This window comes from Chrysemys picta, chromosome 5, assembly GCF_011386835.1.
Source record: "Chrysemys picta bellii isolate R12L10 chromosome 5, ASM1138683v2, whole genome shotgun sequence".
Taxonomy (NCBI): domain Eukaryota; kingdom Metazoa; phylum Chordata; order Testudines; family Emydidae; genus Chrysemys; species Chrysemys picta.
The window spans coordinates 65,079,340-65,101,444 of record NC_088795.1 but is presented as its reverse complement, the minus strand read 5'-3'; the positions used below and the strand labels follow the sequence as shown (position 1 = coordinate 65,101,444).

The following is a 22,105-nucleotide window of genomic DNA, read 5'->3' as shown; positions in this document are numbered from 1 at the left end:
CGACAAGGTTTCCTCATGGCCATTGCTATTGCCTCCTAGCTCCATAGCCAATTTGGTTCTACTAAAATTACCCCTAAATCCACTCCCTCACCATAGCTTTTTAACAACCTTGGCTAGTGAGGGGAAAAAAGGGAGTTTTTCCTGTTAATGGATAGGGCCTGAATTTTTCCCTGCTTATGAACAGAGGTGGTTGTGACCATTCCTTTCCCTGGCAATAGATTGTCCGCTCCTGTATCGAACAGTCCACTTTGATGTTGAGAACCTCTCTGATCCGCATCTCCTGCATCAAGAAAAAGTTTCTGCTCACTGAAGGGCACTTTTGCTTCCTTGTGCAATGAGAAGCTTATTGGGCCTCACTACTTATTATCCACACAGGGACACACATGGCTTTCCATGAGAAGATCCTGCAACCTTAAAAAAAAAAAAAAAAAAAGATGCCTGCCCTTAGTTCTGGGATCTCAATCTTAAGTTATTGAGCTTCTTGGTCTTACTTATCATAAATCAATCTGTGGAACAGAGAAGCTAAGAGAAGGTACAGAATAGGAAAATCACTACACCTCTACCTCGATATAACGCTGTCCTCGGGAGACAAAAAATCTTACCGTGTTATAGGTGAAACCGCATTATATTGAACTTGCTTTGATCCACCAGAGTGCGCAGCCCCCCACCGCCCCTCCCCCCGGAGCACTGCTTTACCGCGTTATATCCGAATTCGTGTTATATTGGGTCGTGTTATCAAGGTAGCGGTGTACTTCTGGAGTGAAAATTTTAAAAAATGAAATATTAATAAAGGAACCTGATAAATTCTTCTATAGCCTCTGCTCTGCTAGCAGAGTTCTGTGTGATGCGCAGGCTGGGATTAAGGAATTACAGGAGACTCTGGTTTCTCAGTGACAGTGCAATTTTACTTGGCACATAAATTCAGTTTTGATTTGAGTTTGGGGCAAAGGTTGAAATCCATTCCTCCTTTAGTCAGACAAATTCACCCTTCCTTAGTAGCACTATGGCTGAATTTTCTGTAGATAAACAAGTAACACAATCCTCTTGCACAAGGTGGCACAGTGTTTTCAGTAACAAATGTATGTGTTTTGTTATAATTAATATAATTAAAGCTCTTTCATAGTTGATTACTTCCTTCCTATATATAAAGTTTCTGACAGTACTGTGGGTGTGCTGATATTCATTTGAATGTTACATCTGTCTCCTACATCACAACATAATTTAGTCAACCAAGTTCAGAACCAAAATCAACTTCAAAAAACCCAAAGCTTTAAGATAGCATTTTTCAGTAGTGAACAAAGCTATTTTAGAAGAAAAGCTTGCTGTCTAAAAAAAAAAAACCCACAAAAACAATTCATCTCCAAAAATGGTTTACAAACTAACCGGCACAAAAAGAGTGTTACTATCATAGAAAATGCTATAAACCTGCATCTGGATGAAGTCAGCCTTTTCTATATATGTAAACAGATTTCTATGTATTGTAAACAGAAGCTCTCCTCTAGGAATTCTCTGTGTTAGTAAAGTTAACAGGACAAGTTCCACACGTTCCTTAGAAAGAATCTCTTGACTTAATTCCAATTTACAAGCCAAAGCCATGCATCAATGTATCAGGCCACTAGGGTCCTTGTTTACAAGTTGTAAGGTCAGTTTAAGCTTAGTATTCTTGAACATAGATAAATTCGCTAAAAATGTTACACATAATTTCATAATAATTAATACTGCAACAGATGGTGAGTGATCAAAGCTCACTTTCCAGAACAAAGTGAAGTGAATTTTGTATATATAGATAAGTTGCAAAACATATTCTGACTGTTCTTGGATAAAACTGCATAAAATGACATGTGAAGGACAAAGTAACAATCTAGAGCAGGGGTCGGCAACCTGCGGCACACGAGCTAATTTAATGTGGCACGCAGCTGCCGGCCTGGGGTCCCCACCGCCCGGCCCTGCTCAGCCCGCTGCTGGCCTGGATGGACAGAACCCCGGGCCGGCAGCAGACTGAGCGGGGCTGGCGGCCAGGACCTCAGCTGAGAGGGGCCGCAGATGGAACCCCAGACCGGCAGCGGGCTGAGCAGCTCAGCCCGATGCTGGCCCGGGATCCTGGTCGCCAGCCCATGTAAATGTAAAATGTACTACTGGCACGCGAAACCTTAAATTACCGTGAATAAATGAAGACTTGGCACACCACTTCTGAAAGGCTGCCGACCCCTGGTCTAAAGACCAGCATCCAGATCATAGATCTGATTTGTGTCAAAGTTAATTCAATGCATTAAAATAAGGTAATGAAAGTAATTTGGCTTGCCCCCATGTTGGTTTATGCACTGTAGCACAGTAATTATTTATTCTCTAGTAAAAAAATCTAATGTTTTTACGAAGTTGAAATATTAATTTAAGGAAATTAAATATCATATAAACCAATCACATAAAGCAACTTTACTTGATAGTACCACACATGCATTAATACTGAAACATAAAATCTCTCCCTCCCAGCCCTGCCCCAGTCACCCCACCCCCGGAGCCCAACTCTCTCTCCAACATCCTGCCCCAGTCGCCCCTCCCCCATCCCTAGACCACTGCTCAGCTGGCAGAGGGAGGGTAATGGAGAGAACAGCGAGTGACGCGGGGGGGAGAAGAGGAGTGGGTGCAGGACCTCAAGGGAAAGAGGTGGAACAAGGGATGGGGCCTCGGGGGAAGAGGCAGAGCAGGTTCCAGTGCTCAGTGTCCGGTTTTCACAAATGAGAAAGCTGGCCACTCTACTTCTCTCTAAAGTTCATAAGACTATCAGAACCAGAATAGCATCACCTACTGCAGTGATTATGATGGCATAGGACTGATTAAGATTGTGTACTAATTTTACTTAGGACCAGGTACAGCAACTCCTCACTTAATGTCATCCTGGTTAACGTTGTTATGTTGCTGATCAATTAGAGAACATGCTTGTTTAAAGTTGTGCAATGCTCCCTTATAACATTGTTTAGCATCTGCCTGCTTTGTCCATTGCTTGCAGGAAGAGCAGCCCGTTGCAGCTAGCTGGTGGGGGCTTGGAACCAGGGTGGACCGGCAGCCCCCCATCAGTTCCCCGCTCCCCTAAGTTCTCTGTGCAACAGCTGCCCAGCAGGCTACCAATTGCCAGCAGTTCAGCTGTCCCTCCCCCCACTGCCATGTGCTGCTCCTCCCCTCTGCCTTGGAGCTACTCCCGGAAGCCTCCTGCTTGCTGTGCAGAGCGGGGGGAAGAGAGGTGTTAATGTCATGGGGGACACGACAGGGCTCAGGATGGAGGGAATTTGCTGGCAGCAGCTGCTGTCTCAACTTGCTGATCTACTTAAAGGGGCAATGTGTGTGTGTTTATCAATCTCTCTCTCTCTCTCTCTCTCTCACACACACACACACACACACGCACACACACACACACTCACACGGTGTGTGGGTCTGTCTCTCTCTCTGCCAAGCTGCATCTCCTCCCTTCATTCATGCTGCCTTGTAGAGCGTGAGGCTACATTAACAGCAATGTGTTAACCCTTGAGGGCTCATCCGAGTGCTAGTTCATCATTTAGCAGTAAGGCATTCCCAGGGAAATATCCCACCCTCTGACTCCACCACCTCAACCAAGCTTCACAATTATCATTGCTGTGTACAGTATTAAGTTGTTTGTTTAAAACTTATTTTGTGTGTGTGTGTATTTTCATTCTTTTGTCTGGTGGAAAAAAATTCCCTGGAACCTAACCCCCCTATTTACATTAATTCTTATGGGGAAATTGGATTCGCTTAACATCATTTCACTTAAAGTAGCATTTTTCAGGAACATAACTGCAACGGTAAGTGAGGAGTTACTGTAATAGTAAAAGACACTTATATGCATAACACTTTCACTTCTGTAACAACCAGTTCAAATGTTTAAAATGTGGGCAAAAAACACCCTCAGCAAGAGTGGGAGAAAGCAATAGGAGATACACATAGAAGATGCGCCACTAATATACTATTTTATAAATTATTTTACGGAAAAAAAAATGTGGCCTTTTTTATACAGTTAGTAAAAAAGTGGAAGGATTTGAGGTTACATGCATGTAACTAACCTGATGTAAAGAAATTCTTGAATATTTTTTCCTAGTTGGCATTTTATTCTATGGACACATCAGAGAACGTTAAAAAAAATTTAGAAGTTTTTTAACAGATTTCTAGATTGCCACTAGCTTCACTCTTCACAGTATGGTACTACTGTATCCTTGAACACCTCTTCACCTAGGGCCAGATTTATACTTTACATGCCTTTAGGCACAGCATCTTCAGCACCCCTCTCCTCCCTGCACCTCCGCTTATAGCTGACCTTCATAGTTTTCCATAAAAAAATGAAACAAGAAATATAAAAATTAATGTAAGTACTTTTTAACTTTCAAACCCACTTTTAACTTTTAGGCACCCTTATAGTGCCTACTGTACCTAACTTGAAATCCGGCCTTGACTTCACCTGTAACCTATGTTAACATCAATTATTTTTATTAAACATTTATTTTCAGAAGTACTCAATTCTCTTGACACTTTTTTCCAATTAAAACTAAAGAGGGTGTATTGCACTTGCAAATGAACAGGTATTTAAATATGATAGAAAGTGGTATAACTGCTCCTATAGTGGTCAAGGACTCCTATCTTTGCTTCAGGCCTCCCTTTGCTAACACCCTCAAACAATGTGATTTTTACAGAACAGCAGCAATGACATTAGTCATGTCAAACTGTACACATCAATTATAAGAAATCATGTCTCCAGCAATTCAGTTTTAATTAAGTTTAGAATCTGGCACTGCAACATCCAAACAGCTATTTTTAGCACACAGACTTGTAGACTCCTCCAAGAGGCAGTGTAGACATACCCTTAGTGACCACCTACAAAAAGCTGGGTTTAAGTGACTTTCTCACACAGGAGCTTTGTGGCACAGGTAGGGATAAAATCATTCTTCAAGGCAATATTCAACTGCCTTAGCCACAAGATCATCCTTTTCCCCCATGCATTCTCCTGCATCATTCACCACACACTTCCCAACTTCAGAAACAAATGAGGCAGGAGTCCTACAGACAATAACCACACTGACTAAACAACTGATTCACTCCTGGCACACAGTCCGTCATGTGAACTGAATGAGGCAGGGGTCCTATAGAAAAAACAGTTCGTGATCATGTAATTAAAGACTGTATCATAATATATACAGAGCAGGGGGGTAAATTAAGGTTGCATGAGCAAACACAGCTGTAGCATTTTCTAACTTCCGAATATGATAGAATATACCCATGTTTACACCCTATACACTGTTATAATAATGTTTGTATGAAGTATGCCTTGTAAAGTATCATGTGAAAACTCAATTTGCTGATCAACAATATCATGGCAAAATGCACGTAGCAGTGTTACATGTGAAGTTATAAACATAAGTTGAAATCATAACTAAAAATACAGTAGAACCTCAGAGTTACAAACACCTTGGGAATGGAGGTTGTAACTCAGATGTTTGTAACTCTGAACAAAACGTTATGGTTGTCCTTTCAAAAGTTTACAACTGATCATTGATTTAATACAGCTTTCAAACTTCACTGTGAAGAAGAACAGGAGTACTTGTGGCACCTTAGAGACTAACAAATTTATTAGAGCATAAGCTTTCGTGGACTACAGCCCACTTCTTCGGATGCATATATATATGTGGATACAGACTAACACGGCTGTTACTCTGAAAACTGTGAAGAAGGAAAATGCTGCTTTTCCTTTTTTTTTTTTAAAGTAGTTTACATTTAACACAGTACTATACAGTATTTGCCTCCCCCCCATCTCTGCTGCTGCCTGATTGCATACTTCCAGTTCCAAATGTGGCATGTGGTTGACTAGTCAGTTCATAACTCTTGTGTTCATAACCCTGAGGTTCTACTGTATGTTTCCCAGATAAGCCTGGGGAGTGGCCAAACCAGTTCCTCAGAGACAAAGAGCAAGCTGATGCCTCAGCCAGGTGTCAACTAGACATGGAGCATTGCCTGCTAAGTGGCCATTCTTTGGCAGGAAAGGGGTCAAGGGCAAAATTCTACATTTTGGCAAAGAACCAACATGGAGTTTCCTTCCACACAGACTGCTTGTCACCTTGCACCAGCTGGAAATGCTTCTCAAAGCGGGACAGGACTATAAAAAGAAGGGACAGACACCGCAAGACACTCCTCTCCCCATCCCCTCCCGCCCATTGCATTCACTGCACCTAAAGAGACAAAGGAAGCAGCTGTTGGGCTCTAGGGGAGGGGTCCTGACCTGAGAGTTTGGTCAGCTGCTGGAGCTTGTGGTGAGAAAGTTTTCATTGCAACTAAGATAGTTTCTTAAGTAAATACTAGGAATCTTTATTTTTCTTGTAAACATTTCTGACTTTCATGCCTCATTACTTGTACTCACTTAAAATCTCTCTGTTTTACTATTTTATCTAACCCAGTGTGTTCAAATTGAAGTGTCAGGGTAACTCCATTTGGGGTAACAAATTATATGCATATTATTGCCTTTAAGGAATAGGACTTAACATATTTGTATTGACCAGGAGAGGGCTGAGCTGTATAGGACATATGTTTCTGGGAAAAATCTGGGACTGGGAGTGTGTTGGAGTCACTGTGTGGTAATCCTTAACATGGGTAAGAGCCAAGGTGTGGCTGGCTGGCTGCAGCACACACAGATATAGCTGACAGCGACTTACATGCTGCAGGCTGTTTCTGAGGAGTCTAGGTTGGAGACTACAAGGCATTGTAAAGGGCACCTCAAGTGACAAGGCAGGGGTGACAACTACTCATTGGTTTGGATTATACCCTCATGTGTCACACAGAGTGCTTGACTTTGCAATCTTAAATTTCTCTTTACCTTGAAAACTTCATAAAAACAAAGTTTTCATAAAAGCAAACTGAAAAAATTGAGATATCATGTAGAATCATGCTGCCTCTGCACAGGGGTCATCAGCAAAATTGGAACCTTTGGATCTACAGCAGAAACCTCTAGCACCTGAGCTAACAGAGCAACTCATAGTAATAGTAGGCTGTTATCCTCTGTGTGGGTCAGTCACTAAAGGGGGATGAGACACTATCAAACATTATGAGACCTACTGGGAAATGAGAAATGTTGGAACTTGAGAATCTTGGGTTCTATTCCAGATACTGGAGGGGAGTATTCTTTAGTGGTTATATATCCTTCTGCCCTGACCCCAAAAACCTGCCTGCTTATGACCCATCCCCTACCACGTTCCCTACATCCCCAGCCTGTCAGTTTCTGTCCCTGTCTTCTCTGCTTCTATCCTCTTCCAAGTTGCCTGTGTTGAACCTTTTATTCTATCGTTGACTCCGCCCTTGCTCCTGGTCCAACCACCAAGCCTCTACGCTTTCCCCCCATGCTCTTGTCTCCTTCTTGCTTGTCCTCTTTGCTCCTCACCCTTCTGCATTCAAATAGGGCTGCTTCCTTTCCTCCTCCTCCAAACTGCCTGTGTTCCAGCATGAGGAGCACTAACAGCACAGGAGTCTCCCTGTTCTCAGTTCCAGCATCAAAGAGGTACTCTTGGGGGAATTCTGTGCCACTGCACAATGCAGAATTTTGCAGAAATTAATGTTGTGTGTGCAGAATATCCTTTCCCCCACAGAAATGGGCTGCAGTGCTGCTGGCTGCCACTAGGGGCCACTGGACACAGCAGAGCCCAGCTCGCACATAGAAGACACCGCCATGGGGAGCATGAGAGAGCTAGAGGGCTCCCAGCAGCTGCGATTCCCCGCATGTTCTGACAGAAGGAAACGGCGGCGTGCGGGAAAACTCCATGCAAGTCTGGGACTGATCATTAGGCTGTTTCTCCCTCTGGATCCCTGGACTCAGAGGTCAGGGGGGAAGTGGATGTCTGGGCTCTGGGGGGAGGGGGTGCAGGTATCTGGGCAAAGGGAGGCCAGAGCTGGGCTGTGGAGAGGAGGGGTTGTGGGTGTCTGGCACCCTGGCTGGGCTCGGGGGGGGGCGGGGAGGGGAGAACAGGAACTGACTTGTCATAGGGGTTTCCTTAACTTTCTATTCCTGGGGGAATTTTTGTGTGTCTCTCTGTATTGTTACATACATACTTGCTAACAGGTATTTTGAAATAAATTACCAAAATAATTGAAACTGGCCTGATTATGTAGTGTTATTTTGACAACTAACATTTGCAGAATTTTACAATATTTTTCGCAGATTTTTTTGGGGGGGAGAAGGGACATAGAATTGCCCCAGAAGTAAAAAGGTCCTCCTCAGTCAGAACCAACTGCATGAAAAGCTCTGTCGAGACACAGGTTGGACCTCACTCAGTGTAGTTAGCACAGAGCTCTGTTCAGGTGGAGCATACTCAGTGGAGACAATGTTCACAGAACTTTGCTGACATTCTCTAACAAACCAGTACTCATCATATACAAACAACAATTTTCAGAGACTTAAGTCAGCCAAATGTGGGTAGATTTTCATGGGACAGCAAATTGTAACTCTCTGAAAACAGGGCAATCCTCATGCAATTTCAAATCCCTTCTCAAAAACATGGAGGCGCTACAGCTTCCTAAAATAGCTATAGGAGTGTAACATTAGGGAAAAGCTTCTCAGAAGCAGTTTAACCATTTTGGCTGAAGCAGTCCAAAAAAATTCAACCTGAGCCAGATACCCGGCATGGAAAATTTCATCTTAAACAGTTTAAAGTTTGGTAAAGTTACAGCCAATTGAGAACAGTCTTAAAATAGAAAGCATTAGACAACCTTAGCTATAGTTGGCACTGCCAGCTCTGCCTCTAATACAAGTTAAAATTTCTGGTAGTATTTAATCTAAAATTATTCACTAATATTTCATATAAACTGAATTTATTTATTTTTAACTAAAATACATAAGTGGTGAAAAAAAATCTAGCAACCAATTTTCTACAAAAGTTTGTTACTCTGGTTTTAAAAACTCTATATTTACAGCTGATCATGCTGATAAGTAGTAAATTAAAAATCTGCATTATTACTGCCAAGTTTATAAGATAAAAGAAATCAAGTATTATTACAAGTATTAAGATATTTATCACCATGATATCTGGGTAAAAAAATATTTTCTAATTCACCACTAACAGATGCCTCTTTAGCACGTAAGTAGCATAATATTTGTGTTAAAATACCATACCTGAGTTGGTGTTCCCTCAGATTAGACAAGGCTTCCATTCCATGTAAATAAGAATACACTATCTCCAAATCCTGCAAGCAGATAGAAAACATTTATTATGCTTCTGAAGTATCAGCATAACAGAAGCTTGCCACTTGAGGTTGTGGCAGACATAGCTTCAACTATAGAAAGGAAGTGCAAAAATAAGATTTCTTCTCTAAAGTAAACAGCTGAGAATCAGTCAACATCAAAATCACATATCCAGCTAGCCCATTGCAAAAGGCTATATTAAACAGATAAGTCATCAATATGTAATGTGTGGACATGGGGAAGTTTTTGTTGTTGTTTTTAGTGGGTTGCAACGTGGAGAAGCATTACAGTTTTCTACAGAAACATATGGAATTAATGTTATGTATATTATCTTGGTGAAAAACTTAAAAATGTATTCAAGTCTTAGATGTCAGACAGGTGGAATTTTCTCTAATATATTTTTAGATATGAGGTGAAAAGATAAGTACTAGTATGCTTCTGCGTTTTTACAAGTATTACCATCACATTTGTTTAAACCATAATTGTGCATCAAAGAAAGTAGAACAGTAATTACTCAATGTTTGAGACACTGGACAAAAAAGGATGATCCCCTGGAGCTAAATTAGTACTAACCTGGGTATTCCTACTGAGAAAAATCATTAAGAAAAGGAAGAGATAACAGGCTGAAGAAACCCAATGAGATACATGAGTAAGCCACGGAACTCCAACAGTATTTACTAGCTCCTAGGACTTGCTCTTCAACCTTCTACTCTATATGGATTCTTATGCCACCCTCATCGCTGTTTAATCCAAGTGCCCTCCAAAACTGCATTAAACAACATGACTACCATTTATTGCATGTGGTTCATATTCTCTCTCATCTTCTCTCCAAGGGAAAAATTGTGCATACAGTGTAGTGTTTGGTGACAGGGTTTTTGGTTTGGTTTTGGGGTTTTTTTTTAATTAATGTACATGCTGCTATATATTTTTTGAGAATGCAAGGTTGGAGAAATATGCCTTGCACTTGGAATATAAGATGCAAGGTTTTTGATGGTCCTTAGTTCCTGTGGGACTTGTTCCTGTCTTGGACAGCCCTGAGAAAGGTCTGTCTCCTGCAAAAGACTAACTTTTGCCCTTATGGTAACCAATTCCATTGTGCCTAAGGAGCAGAGCTGTTTACCAGAGTCTTCATCCCAGAGTTTTAGGTCATCTTTTAGATATGCTGTGCTCAGGTCACTGATCAATTTTAAGATAAAATGCTGGGACCTTAAACTTGACTCAATATTCTACGGAAAGCCACTGCAGAGACAGAACAGGATTGATGCACTCACAGTAGCCCATGTTGCTGAGATGTGCTGCAGCATTCTGTAGCAGCTGGAGTTTTCTTCAGGCTGATGGCTTCATGCCAAGTGTACTGCATTGCTATAGTCCAGATGGGAGTTGATGAAAGTGTATAACTGAGGCCAGGTCATCATCCACCAGGATGGGATAGATTCTCGGGTCAACCGGAGGGGTTTCTTCTGCCCCCAGCATAATCTCTGCCTTGCTTTGGTTGAGCTTCCACCAGTTGTTCTCCATCTATAAGCAGGATCTCATCTAAGCAATGGAACATCTTTGTGGTAGCAGTATGATCATATGTGCTGAAAGATAAGTAGAGCTGTCTCTCATCTATATCCTGCTGGCACTTGAGTCCACCTCATCTTATCAGTTCACTTAGTGGCTGCACGCAGATGCTGAATAGGACTAGAGAGCTACTGATCCTTGTGAAATTCCACAAGTGAAGAATCTAATGCTACAGGTCCAGTTTCCCACTACTGCTCTTTGGGTGGGACTCAGAGCAGTTTGGCACATTCATCCGGACCACTGCCACCTCTCTTAATTGGGATCAGCAGTACCTCATGGTCAAATGCTGCTGAGAGGTCCATGAGAATGAGAATGGATGTTTCCCACCAACTTCATCTTCTCCCCCAACCCCCACAAGCTCCTAGCAGAAGCTAACATTAAAATGATGTGCTGACAAGATGTGTCATAATAAATTGAGACTGGAACAGAAATCTCTCCACACAATTCAGCGATATTCCAAGAATCCTATTTTAAAAGGTGGATGACTTTTTAAAAGCGGAATTTTACTTAGGTATTTACCAAATCAAAAATCAGAATTGTTAACACTTACTGGATGGTAGTTCCTTTCCAAAAGAAGAAAAGACAACTACAATGAGACAGCAATTTTAAAAAGTAAATTTATATTTAGAGCACCATTGCCTACCACATTCTGAAGATACTTGGAGCATAGTAAGATTTACACAAAAACAACAAGGGTCCAAAGATGCTGTAAAGGTCAGCATGGCATAGCCAAAGAAAAAAATTGCAGGTTGATAGATTATTGAAAGAATAAATTGAAAAACATTGACATTTAAGTGTGAACCTAAACTTGAGAAATATATAGCATGAAGGGGGAGTTCCAAAGATTTGTCTTTGCAATTTCAACAGTAAATTTTCTCACTTTACAAGTAAAGGGACGGACTTAGTGCTCAATCCTTCTAATTTCTCATTAATTGGGGGGCGGGGGGGAATTTTTGCTTCACAAATTTATACTTGATGGTGCAGAAGCCATATTTATATAGCACCACAATGATGGCTGCCGGCTAGGAAAATAAGAGAAAAACAAGAAAATGTGGAGACAGCCCACAATCAGGGGGGGTTAAAATTGTCTATATTTTGGCATGTGAAAAACAAGCAGGAATGAAATAGCCAGTACCTCCAAACAGCAGAATCCTATGAAAACAAAACGAACTACTGAACACGAATTTCAGCTGATGCTTGATTTAACACCATCGCATGACCAATTCCTTGCAACACTGCTGTTACCTATTTTGAAAGGAGTGTCTTTCAAGAGAACAAAGCTGCTAATAGGAAATAGCTCCCCCTGGCATTCACAAAGAAAATCAAGTAAGAAAGCAAAAGCTTTTCACAATATCCTCCCTTAACTTGTCAAGTTCTGTTAAGCCCATAGAATGCTACAATTTGTGGAATGATTCAGTGGAGACAGACATGAGGCTGAATACATTTCTATCTGTTACCAATATAGACACTGTACACTTGTGTGTGGTTTGGATCATTGCAGTACTAACAGGAGAAAAACGCAGTTATAACTTTAAAAATTCAGGAAAAAAATTAACTGTAAAATCCTCATCGAACATTACATCCACCACAATCTCTCACCAACAAGAGGATAACTATCCAGTCCCTGAAATTCAATCACCAGATAGCAATCAAGTCAGCAGACAAAGGGAGTGCCATTGCAGTCCTTAACTGTGATGACTGCGTCATGAAGGCCAGCAAACACTCTGACTCCATGCATCTGAAGAAGTGGGTTTTTTACCCATGAAAGCTTATGCCCAAATAAATCTGTTAGTCTTTAAGGTGCCACCAGACTCTTCATTGTTTTTGCACCGATTATAAAAGAACTCAAATACAACCCCACACCACAGTTCACCCAGTAATTTAAGGATACCATCAAATCCTTCCCCAAACTCCTCCCATAGAAACTCTACAACCTCATCCCCCACAACTTCTACATGCTTCCCAAGACACCCAAACAAGGAAACCCAGGCAGACCCACCATACCTGACACTGAACTCTTACTGAAGGAATACTTGGGCCTGGTCTACACTACGATTTTAGGTCGAATTTAGCAGCATTACCTCGATTTAAGCCTGGACCCATCCACACAACTTTTTATCGACTTAAAGGGCTCTTTAAAACGATTTCTTTAATCCACCTCTGACGAGGGGATTAGCGCTGAAACCGGCCTTTCCCGGTTGGATTTGGGGTAGTGTGGATGCAATTCGACAGTATTGGCCTCCGGGAGCTATCCCAGAGTTGTCCATTTTGACCGCTCTGGTCAGCACTCTCAACTCAGATGCACTGGCCAGGTAGACAGGAAAAGGCCCGCAAAATTTTGAATTTCCTGTTTGCCCAGCGTGGTGGAGAGCACAAGTGGACACGCAGAGCTCATCAGTACAGGTAACCATGATGGAGTCCCAGGATCGCAAAAGAGCTCCAGCATGGACCAAACGGGAGGTACAGGATCTGCTCGCCCTATGGGGAGACCAATCAGTGCTAGCTGAACTCCACTGCAGTAAACGAAATGCCAAAACATTAGAAAAAGTCTCAAAGGGCATGAAGGACAGAGGCCATAACAGGGACACTCAGCAATGCCGCGTGAACATTAAGGAGCTAAGGCAAGCCTACCACAAAACCAGAGAGGCAAACGGAAGCTCCGGGGAAGAGCCGCAGACATGCCGCTTCTACGCTGAGCTGCATGCCATGCTAGGGGATGCAGCCACCATTACCTCAACCCTGTGCTTTGACTCAGTCAATGGAGAATCACGAAACACGGAAGCGGGTTTTGGGGATAAGGAAGATGACGAAGACATTGAAGATGTCTTCATCCTTGCTGTCTTCAATAGCTCACAGCAAGGAAGCGGAGAAACCAGTTTCGCAACAGCCAGGATACGTTTTTCACCCTGGACCTGGAACCAGTAACCCCCGAACTCACCCAAGGCGTGCTTTCAGACCCTGAGGGCACACAAGGCACCTCTGGTGAGTGTACCTTTGTAAATATTACACATGGTTTAAAAGCAAGCGTGTTTAATGATTAATTCGCCCTGGCATTCGCGGCCAGTACAGCTACTGGAAAAGTCTGTTAATCTGTATGGGGATGAAGCAGAAATCCTCCAGGGATATCTCCAGAAAGCTCTCCTTGATGTACTCCCAAAGCCTTTGCAAAAGGTTTCTGGGGAGGGCTGCCTTATTCCGTCCTCCATGGTAAAACACTTTACCACACCAGGCCAGTAACACGTAGTCTGGAAATCATTGCATAACGAAGCATGGCAGCGTATGGTCCCGGTGTTTGCTGGCATACAGACAATATCCATTCCTTATCTCTCTTTGTTATCCTCAGGAGAGTGATATCATTCACGGTAACCTGGTTGAAATAAGGTGATTTTATTAAGGGGATGTTCAGAGGTGCCCATTCATGCTCTGCTGAACGGAAATGTTCCCCGCTGTTAGCCACGCGGTGGGGGGAGGGGTGAAGTGATCATCCCATAGAATTGAGTGTGGGGGAGAGGGGAAGGGAGGGTTAGTTGGGTTTGTGCTGCACATTAACCCGGAAACCGCAACCCCTCCTTTTAAATTGCAAACCCATTTTAAATGGCCAACCCAACGGCCGCTTGGTATGGGAAATGAGGGCACTGCTGTTTGAAACCATTCACATATGTTATGAAGGTTAAAAAAAGCCAAAAGACTGTGGCTTACCATGGCTGCCTGCAAGCCGAATTCTGTTGCCTGGCACTGCGTGAGTGATCTCTTGCACCAAACCAGCAGGCCAATATAAGAGGAAAAATGCGACCTTGTAACAAAAGCACACGTGCTGTCTAATGTGAATAGCAAGATTTAACGTGAAAGAGTGTACCCATTGTTCTCTAAAATGAGTCTTTTTAACTACCACCTCTCCCTTCTCCTCCACCAGCTGCAAATGTTTCTCCTTCGCAGAGACTAGTGAAGATTAGAAGGCAAAAAAGACGCACTCGGGATGACATGTTCTCGGAGCTCCAGATGTCCTCCCATGCTGACAGAGCACAGCAGACTGTGTGGAGGCAGACAATGTCAGAGTGCAGAAAAGCACAATATGAACACGAGAAGAGATGGCGGGCTGAATTGCAGACTGAAGAGAGCAAGTGGCAGACTGAAGAGGTTAAGTGGCGTCAGCATGCTGACAGAAGGCAAGAGTTGATGCTCCAGCTACTGGAGCATCAAACTGATATGCTCCAGCGTATGGTTGAGCTGCAGGAAAGGCAGCAGGACCACACACCACCGCTACAGCCCCTGTGTAACCAACAGCCCTCCTCCCCAAGTTCCATTGCCTCCCCCAGATGCCCAAGAACACGGTGGGGGGGCCTCCGGCCACCCAGCCACTCCACCCTAGAGGATTGCCCAAGAAACAGAACTGGCCTTCAATAAGTTTTAAAGTGCAGTGTGTCCTTGTCCTTATCTCCTCCCCCACCCCACCTGGCGCTTCCCTCCTCCTTCACCCCTCCCGGGCTAGCTTGGCAGTTATCCCCTTATTTGTGTGATAAATTAATAAAGAATGTATGAATGTGAAGTAACAATGACTTTATTGCCTCTGCAAGCGGTGATTGAAGCGGGGAGAGGAGGGTGGTTAGCTTACAGTGAAGTAGAGTGAACCGGGGGGGTCATCAAGAAGAAACAAACAAGTTTCACACTGTAGCCTGGCCAGTCACAAAACTCGTTTTCAAAGCTTCTCTGATGCACACCATGCCCTGTTGTGCTCTTCTAACCGCCCTGGTGTCTGCTGCGCATAATCAGGGACCATGCAATTAGCCTCAACCTCCCACCCCGCCATAAATGTCTCCCCCTTACTTTCACAGATATTGTGGAGCGCACAGCAAGCAGTAATAACAATGGGAATATTGGTTTCGCTGAGGTCTATCCGAGACAGTAAACTGCGCCAGTGCTTTTAAACGTCCAAATGCACATTCTGCACTTGCTCAGCCTATAGTTGAACAGGTCCTGACTAATGTCCAGGCTGCCTGTGTACGGCTTCATGAGCCATGGCATTAAGGGGTAGGCTGGGTCCCAAGGATAACTATAGGCATTTCATCATCCCCAGTAGTTATTTTCTGGTCTGGGAAGAAAGTCCCTTCCTGCAGCTTTTGAAACAGACCAGAGTTCCTGAAGACACAAGCATCATGTACCTTCCCCGGCCATCCCACGTTGATGTTAGTGAAACGTCCCTTGTGATCCACCAGTTCTTGCAGCAGCATTGAAAAGTACCCCTTGCGGTTTATGTACTTGCTGGCTTGGTGCTCTGGTGCCAAGATAGGGATATGGGTTCCGTCTATCGCCCCACCACAGTTAGGGAATCCCATTGCAGCAAAGCCATCCACTATGACCTGCATGTTTCCCAGAGTCACTACCCTTGATTTTAGCAGCTCTTTGATTGCGTTGGCTACTTGGATCACAATAGCCCCCACAGTAGATTTACCCACTCCAAATTGATTCCCAACAGACCGGTAGCTGTCTGGCGTTGCAAGCTTCCACAGGGCTATCGCCACTCGCTTCTCAACTGTGAGGGCTGCTCATCTTGGTATTCTGGCGCTTCAGGGCAGGGGAAAGCAAGTCACAAAGTTCCACGAAAGTGCCCTTACGCATGCAAAAGTTTCGCAGCCACTGGGAATCGTCCCACACCTTCAACACAATGCGGTCCCACCAGTCTGTGCTTGTTTCCCTGGCCCAGAATCGGCGTTCCACGGCATTAACCTGCCCCATTAACACCATGATTTGCACACTGCTGGGGTCTGTACTTTGTGAGAGGTCTATGTCCATGTTTATTTCCTCATCACTCTCGTCGCCGTGCTGCCGTCACCTCCTCGCCTGGTTTTGCCTTGGCAGGTTCTGGTCCTGCATATACTCCAGGATAATGCGCATGGTGTTTAAAGTGCTCATAACTGCCGCAGTGATCTGAGCGGGCTCCATGATCCCAGTGCTATGGTGTCTGGGCTGAAAAAAGGCGCGAAACGATTGTCTGCCGTTGCTTTCACGGCAGGGAGGGAGGAAGGGTGGGGCCTGACGACATGTACCCAGAATCACCCACGACACTGTTTTTGCCCCATCAGGCATTGAGACATCAACCCAGAATTCCAATGGGCGGCAGAGACTGCAGGAACTGTGGGATAGCTACCACAGTGCAACTCTCCGGAAGACAACGCTAGCCTCGGTACTGTGGACGCGGTCCGCCAACTTAATGCACCTTAGAGCATTTTGTGTGGGGAGACACACAATCGACCTTATAAAAACGATTTCTAAACAACTGACTTCTATAAATTCGACCTAATTTCATAGCATAGACATACCTTGGAAAAGGCCATCTTCCTCCAAGACTCTACAAACTTCATCCAGAAATTCTACATCAACAGCCTCCCCCAAAACATCATGCTTGCCACCATGGAGGTCATCTCCCTGCACACCACCATTCTTCACTATGACTGCATCACTGCCTGCCTCAAAAATCTACAAGATAACGTACAACACTCAGAAATCGACCCTAACCATATCACCAACTCATCCATTTCATCCTCACCTGCAACAACTTTACATTTAACAAACACTTTGTCCAACTGGTGTGTAACTCAGTCTGGTTCCCAGACCTGAAGAGCAACTCTGTGAAGCTCAAAAATTTGTCCCTTCCACCAGCAGAAGCTGGTCCAAGAAAAAGATATTACCTCACCCAACTTGTCTCTTAGAGGGTACGTCTACACTACCCCCTGGATCGGCAGGTAGCAATTGCTCTATCGGGGATCGATTTATCGCGTGTAGTGTAGATGCGATAAATCGATCCCCGATCACTCTCCCGTCAGCTGCTGAACTCCAGCTCTGCGAGAGGCGGAAGCAAAATTGACGCGGGGGGCGGTGGCCGTCGATCCATGCCGCGAGGGTGCGAAGTGATTTTAAATCGATCTAAGATACGTCTACTTCAGCTACGCTATTCTCTTAGCTCAAGTTGCGTATCTTAGGTCAATCCCCCCCACAGTGTAGACCAGCCCAGAAATTCAGTCCATTTTCTTGTTTGACCAGGAGGCAACAGGCTCAGAGCATTGTGAGAGCCAGCAGCTACCTCAGAAAGTTTTCCACTTAGCTCAGAAAAAGCTAGAGTTCCAATTTCTGTGGTCCAGAGGATAGAGGGAAGTAAAAACTTCAAATACTTCCATGTCAGTGTCCATTAACTCATCTTTTTATCAATGAGATGTGTTTAAAAACTCCTTTTCAAATATTTGTATAGCAGTCTTTTTAATATTATGAACAGGAGTACCTGTGGCACCTTAGAGACTAACAAATTTATTAGAGCATAAGCTTTCGTGGGCTACAACCCACTTCTTCGGATGCACGAAAGCTTATGCTCTAATAAATTTGTTAGTCTCCAAGGTGCCACAGGTACTCCTGTTCTTTTTGAGGATACAGACTAACACGGCTGCTACTCTGAAATTTAACATTATGTATTCACAAAGGCACAGGAGCTCCACAAACTCTGAATTAGACTGAACTTACAGAAGTCATTTTATAAATAAATGTAAATGATAGCTATCAAAACCTTTCAATTTTGATATTTCATACATAACTGCCAAAATATTAAGGAATATAATTCTCAGTAAAACTGCTTTATTTTGTCCTTCAAAAATATATTATGCAAGTACATCATACATTTATGAACATCTGACCAGAACAGTTGTGCAAAATCCCTATCTTACTGATGTTAAGCAGCTACTGAACTCAGCTACCTTGTGTTTTACACAACTGTTCCCAATGAACAAGTCATATTTCTGAAAATTGTTCTACAAATTAATCTACAGCCAATACAAAAAAAAAGTGTGCAGTTAACAGTCGGTTTTCTCTATTAGTTTTCAAAACCATAAAATAAACACCACTCAAATTACCACAAGGTGGCAGACTGAGCCATCTATATCCTTCAAAAAGTTCAGAGATAAATACTCTCCCTTGCTCCCCCCAGACACACGGTTCTCCATCAGTTTTCCAATTAGAAGTGCGTGTATATAGTTAGCAAGAAGAGTCAGCGTTGCTTTTGTTCCCACTCGAAATAAAATCACAGTTTACATAGCTATTTCAGTATTCTGCCAGAACCAAGACTTACTGCACAAAGGCACTGACAAGGCATCAGATATCTTCTCACCTTGGTTCTGGGATTTTATTCTCAGGGCACGTCTGAATGACTGCAGCAAGATTGCAAACTTCACATGAGTTGACTATAATGATTCAAGTCCCAACTCCAACCCCTATCCCCATGTTTTGGCAACAGTTAAAATAATTTCAGTCAAGACCCCAGAAACAAAAGTAATTTTGAATTTAAAAGAACATTTAATTGTTTATATACTACTTTAGATCAAGTAATAGGTGGGAGAGATTGAGGACTGGTCTACACACAAAGTTGTACTGATAACTAAAGGTATGATTTTATATCCATTCAGTTATATCAGTTTAAGTGTGTGTATCAACATGCTTGTATCAGTTTAAGGCTAGATCTATACTACAAAGTTTTTTCTAGCATAACTATCTCTGCTAGGAGTGTAAGAAAAGACAGCACAAAAATCAGTACTTATGATAGCAAAACCCCCGTGTAGATGCAACTATACCTACAGAAGAGCGTTTGTGTCACCTTAGCTAATGTCATTTGGCGAGGTGACACTGCTGTGTCAGCATAAGAATTCTTTCTGCCAGCTTATGCTGTGTCTACTCTAGGGGGGTTCTGCAGCTATAAAGGCAAAGGCTCTGCAGTGTGAACAAGTCCTATATCTGGCTTCTACCAGCTTAGCGGTACACATTAAACAAAAAAGCCAAGATTAAAACAATATAAAAGTGTCCACTGAGAACAGGGCCGGCTCTAACTTTTTTGCCGCCCCAAGCAGCAAAAAACAAAGTGCCGCCCCGCCGTAACAGTCCCCCCCCAGCGCCACCCCACCCCGCCGAACCCCCACACACACACAGCGCTGCCGAACAGCCCCCGCCAAGCGCCGTGCCGCCGAAACCCCCTGAGCACCGCGATGCCGAAACCACCCCAGCCCCCTGCGGAGCACCGCGCTGCCAAACATCCCTGCCCCCCGCTGCCGAACACCTCCCCGCCCCCCGGGGAGCGCCATGCTGCCAAACCCACGCCTCGCTGCTGAACCCGCCCCCCGCGCAGAGCACCGCCAAACACCCCCCACCGAGCACCGAACTGCTGAGCCCCTCCCTGCGGAGCGCTGCGCTGCCGAATACCCCCCGCCGAGCGCTGCGCCGCCAGAACCCCCCGCCGAGCACCGCACTGGCCCCTGCCACCCCAAGGTTGGCCACCCCTTACCAGGTGCCGCCCCAAGCACATGCTTGGGTGGCTGGTGCCTGGAGCCGGCCCTGACTGAGAAACATGCCTGAGTTTAACTAAACTGTGTTAAAGAGTCCTGACACAAGAGAGTGCATAAGGTGCAGGAGTTGCCATCCTACAGAACTGGGCAAAGATATGCCATAAATATACTATTATTGGGGTGATGTGTGCCCCGACCTCAACAGCTCATACCAAAGAAAAGCTATCCTCTCTACTGTATGTGCAAAAATTGCAAAGCAATACTGGTTTCCATTCCTGCCTGTGGCAGGATGTGAAACTGTTGTCCTAGCTGAATTTTTTGTCCTTGCTACAGTAAATCAAAATGCTTCCTTCTAAGAAATTCAATGCTCTATTGCAAAAGACAAAACATACTCCTTTCTTTGCAAGGGTAATGTCAACTATCAATAGAGGAGCAAGAATGAATCTTCCCACATGACAGTTATTCTTTTTATTTCAATTTACGGCATAAAAATGGAGTAGAAGCTTATTTTCTTTTCCATCAAGATCTGGGGGAGGTAAGGAACCACAAATTCCAAACCACCTTCTGTTGCGCTAAATGTATTATTTCCAAAGTAGGGGTATGGTTTCTATTTTTCAACCTAGTTAACTGATTGCCCATTAACTTGAGTTAGCTAATACCTTTGTAAATAATAATCCTTACTTTGTTGTCACTAGGGAAAATATATTTTAACCAATATTAAGATGCCACATGTTAAAATCCTAGTGAAAACAAGGCTGTTGAAGTTTAGGATAGAATTTCAACAGCTTTGCTTTCACTCGGATTTTAACATGTGGTAGCTTAATATGGGTTTAAAATACACTTTTTTCTTCTGGTGAAGACAAGCTTGTGTGTCTTGGAACAAATGTCTATGCAGTATCTAGATTAGCATTTGCAAAGGTGTAGGTTAACTCACTCGATTTAATGTGCAATCAAGTTAAAACAGGTGAAAAAACAGCCCAGAGGGAATGCGCTACAATTACTAGAACCCCTCATCCTCACACATACATATACTGGAAGTACAAGAGTGCCTACTCTCAATTTTCCAGCAAACAAAACTTTTACACCTAAACTGGCCTAGTCATGTGCATAACACCCTCTTAGTATGCTGCAAATGTCACCTTAGGATGACAACTATGGCACGCACACACACACACACACACACACACACACACACACAAAGAGCTGCCACTTAAACACTATTAACAGTTCTTAAATAGTGAGCTATAACAAAATGGGGGGGGGGGGCACTAAGAGTTTGTCCCGTGTGTTTTGTTTTTTTTACATGTCATGGTTCAATCCCAGATTCTTCTAACTCTTTCTGCTAAGGTAGATATCTACTGAGTTCAATAAAGTACTGGGTTTTTCAGACAAATCAAAAAGCTGCTGTTGAAGCTTTTCATGTTCAAGTTGGGGGTTCTCCCAATGCTCTTGGAGAAAAGAGTTGCCTCTCCCCTACCGCTTAGGGTTACCATACGTCCTCTTTTTCCCGGACATGTCCGGCTTTTCGGCACTCAAACCCCCGTCCGGGGGGAATTGCCAAAAAGCCGAACATGTCCGGGAAAATGCCGGCCAGGCACTTCCCCTCCCGCAGCGGCTCTGCTCCTCCCCTGACTCTTCGGCTCTGTTTAAGAGCGGAGCTGCCCGAGCACTATGGGCTTCAGGCAGCCCCCTTGCCTCCGGACCCCAGCCGCTGGCCGGGCACCTCCCCTCCCGGGCTCCGGCGGCGCAGGGTCCAGAGGTATGGGAGCTGCCCGAAGCCGGTAGTGCTGGGGCAGCTCGGCTCTTAAACAGAGCCGAAGAGTCAGGGGAGGAGCAGAGCCTCCGGCCGCGGCGGCTCTGCTCCTCCCCGACTCTTCAGCTCTGTTTAAGAGCCGAGCGCTACCGGCTTCGGGCAGCCCCTATGCCTCTGGACCCTGCGCGCCAGAGCCCGGGAGGGGAAGTGCCCAGCTGGGGACGCAGGGTCCGGAGGCAAGGGGGCTGCCCG

The 22,105-nt window shown here is 44.1% G+C and overlaps 1 protein-coding gene across 23 annotated transcripts in view; it reads right to left on the bottom strand.

Moving 5' to 3' along the window:
- RAPGEF2 (Rap guanine nucleotide exchange factor 2) overlaps nt 1-22,105 on the bottom strand; it is a 326,588-nt gene that overhangs the window by 208,644 nt on the left and 95,839 nt on the right. For all 23 annotated transcript variants that reach the window (XM_065597906.1, XM_065597907.1, XM_065597913.1 and 20 more), the window contains exon 2: nt 9,155-9,225. In XM_065597906.1, coding sequence (XP_065453978.1) covers nt 9,155-9,225 — 71 coding nt within the window. The remainder of the gene's footprint in view (nt 1-9,154; nt 9,226-22,105) is intronic.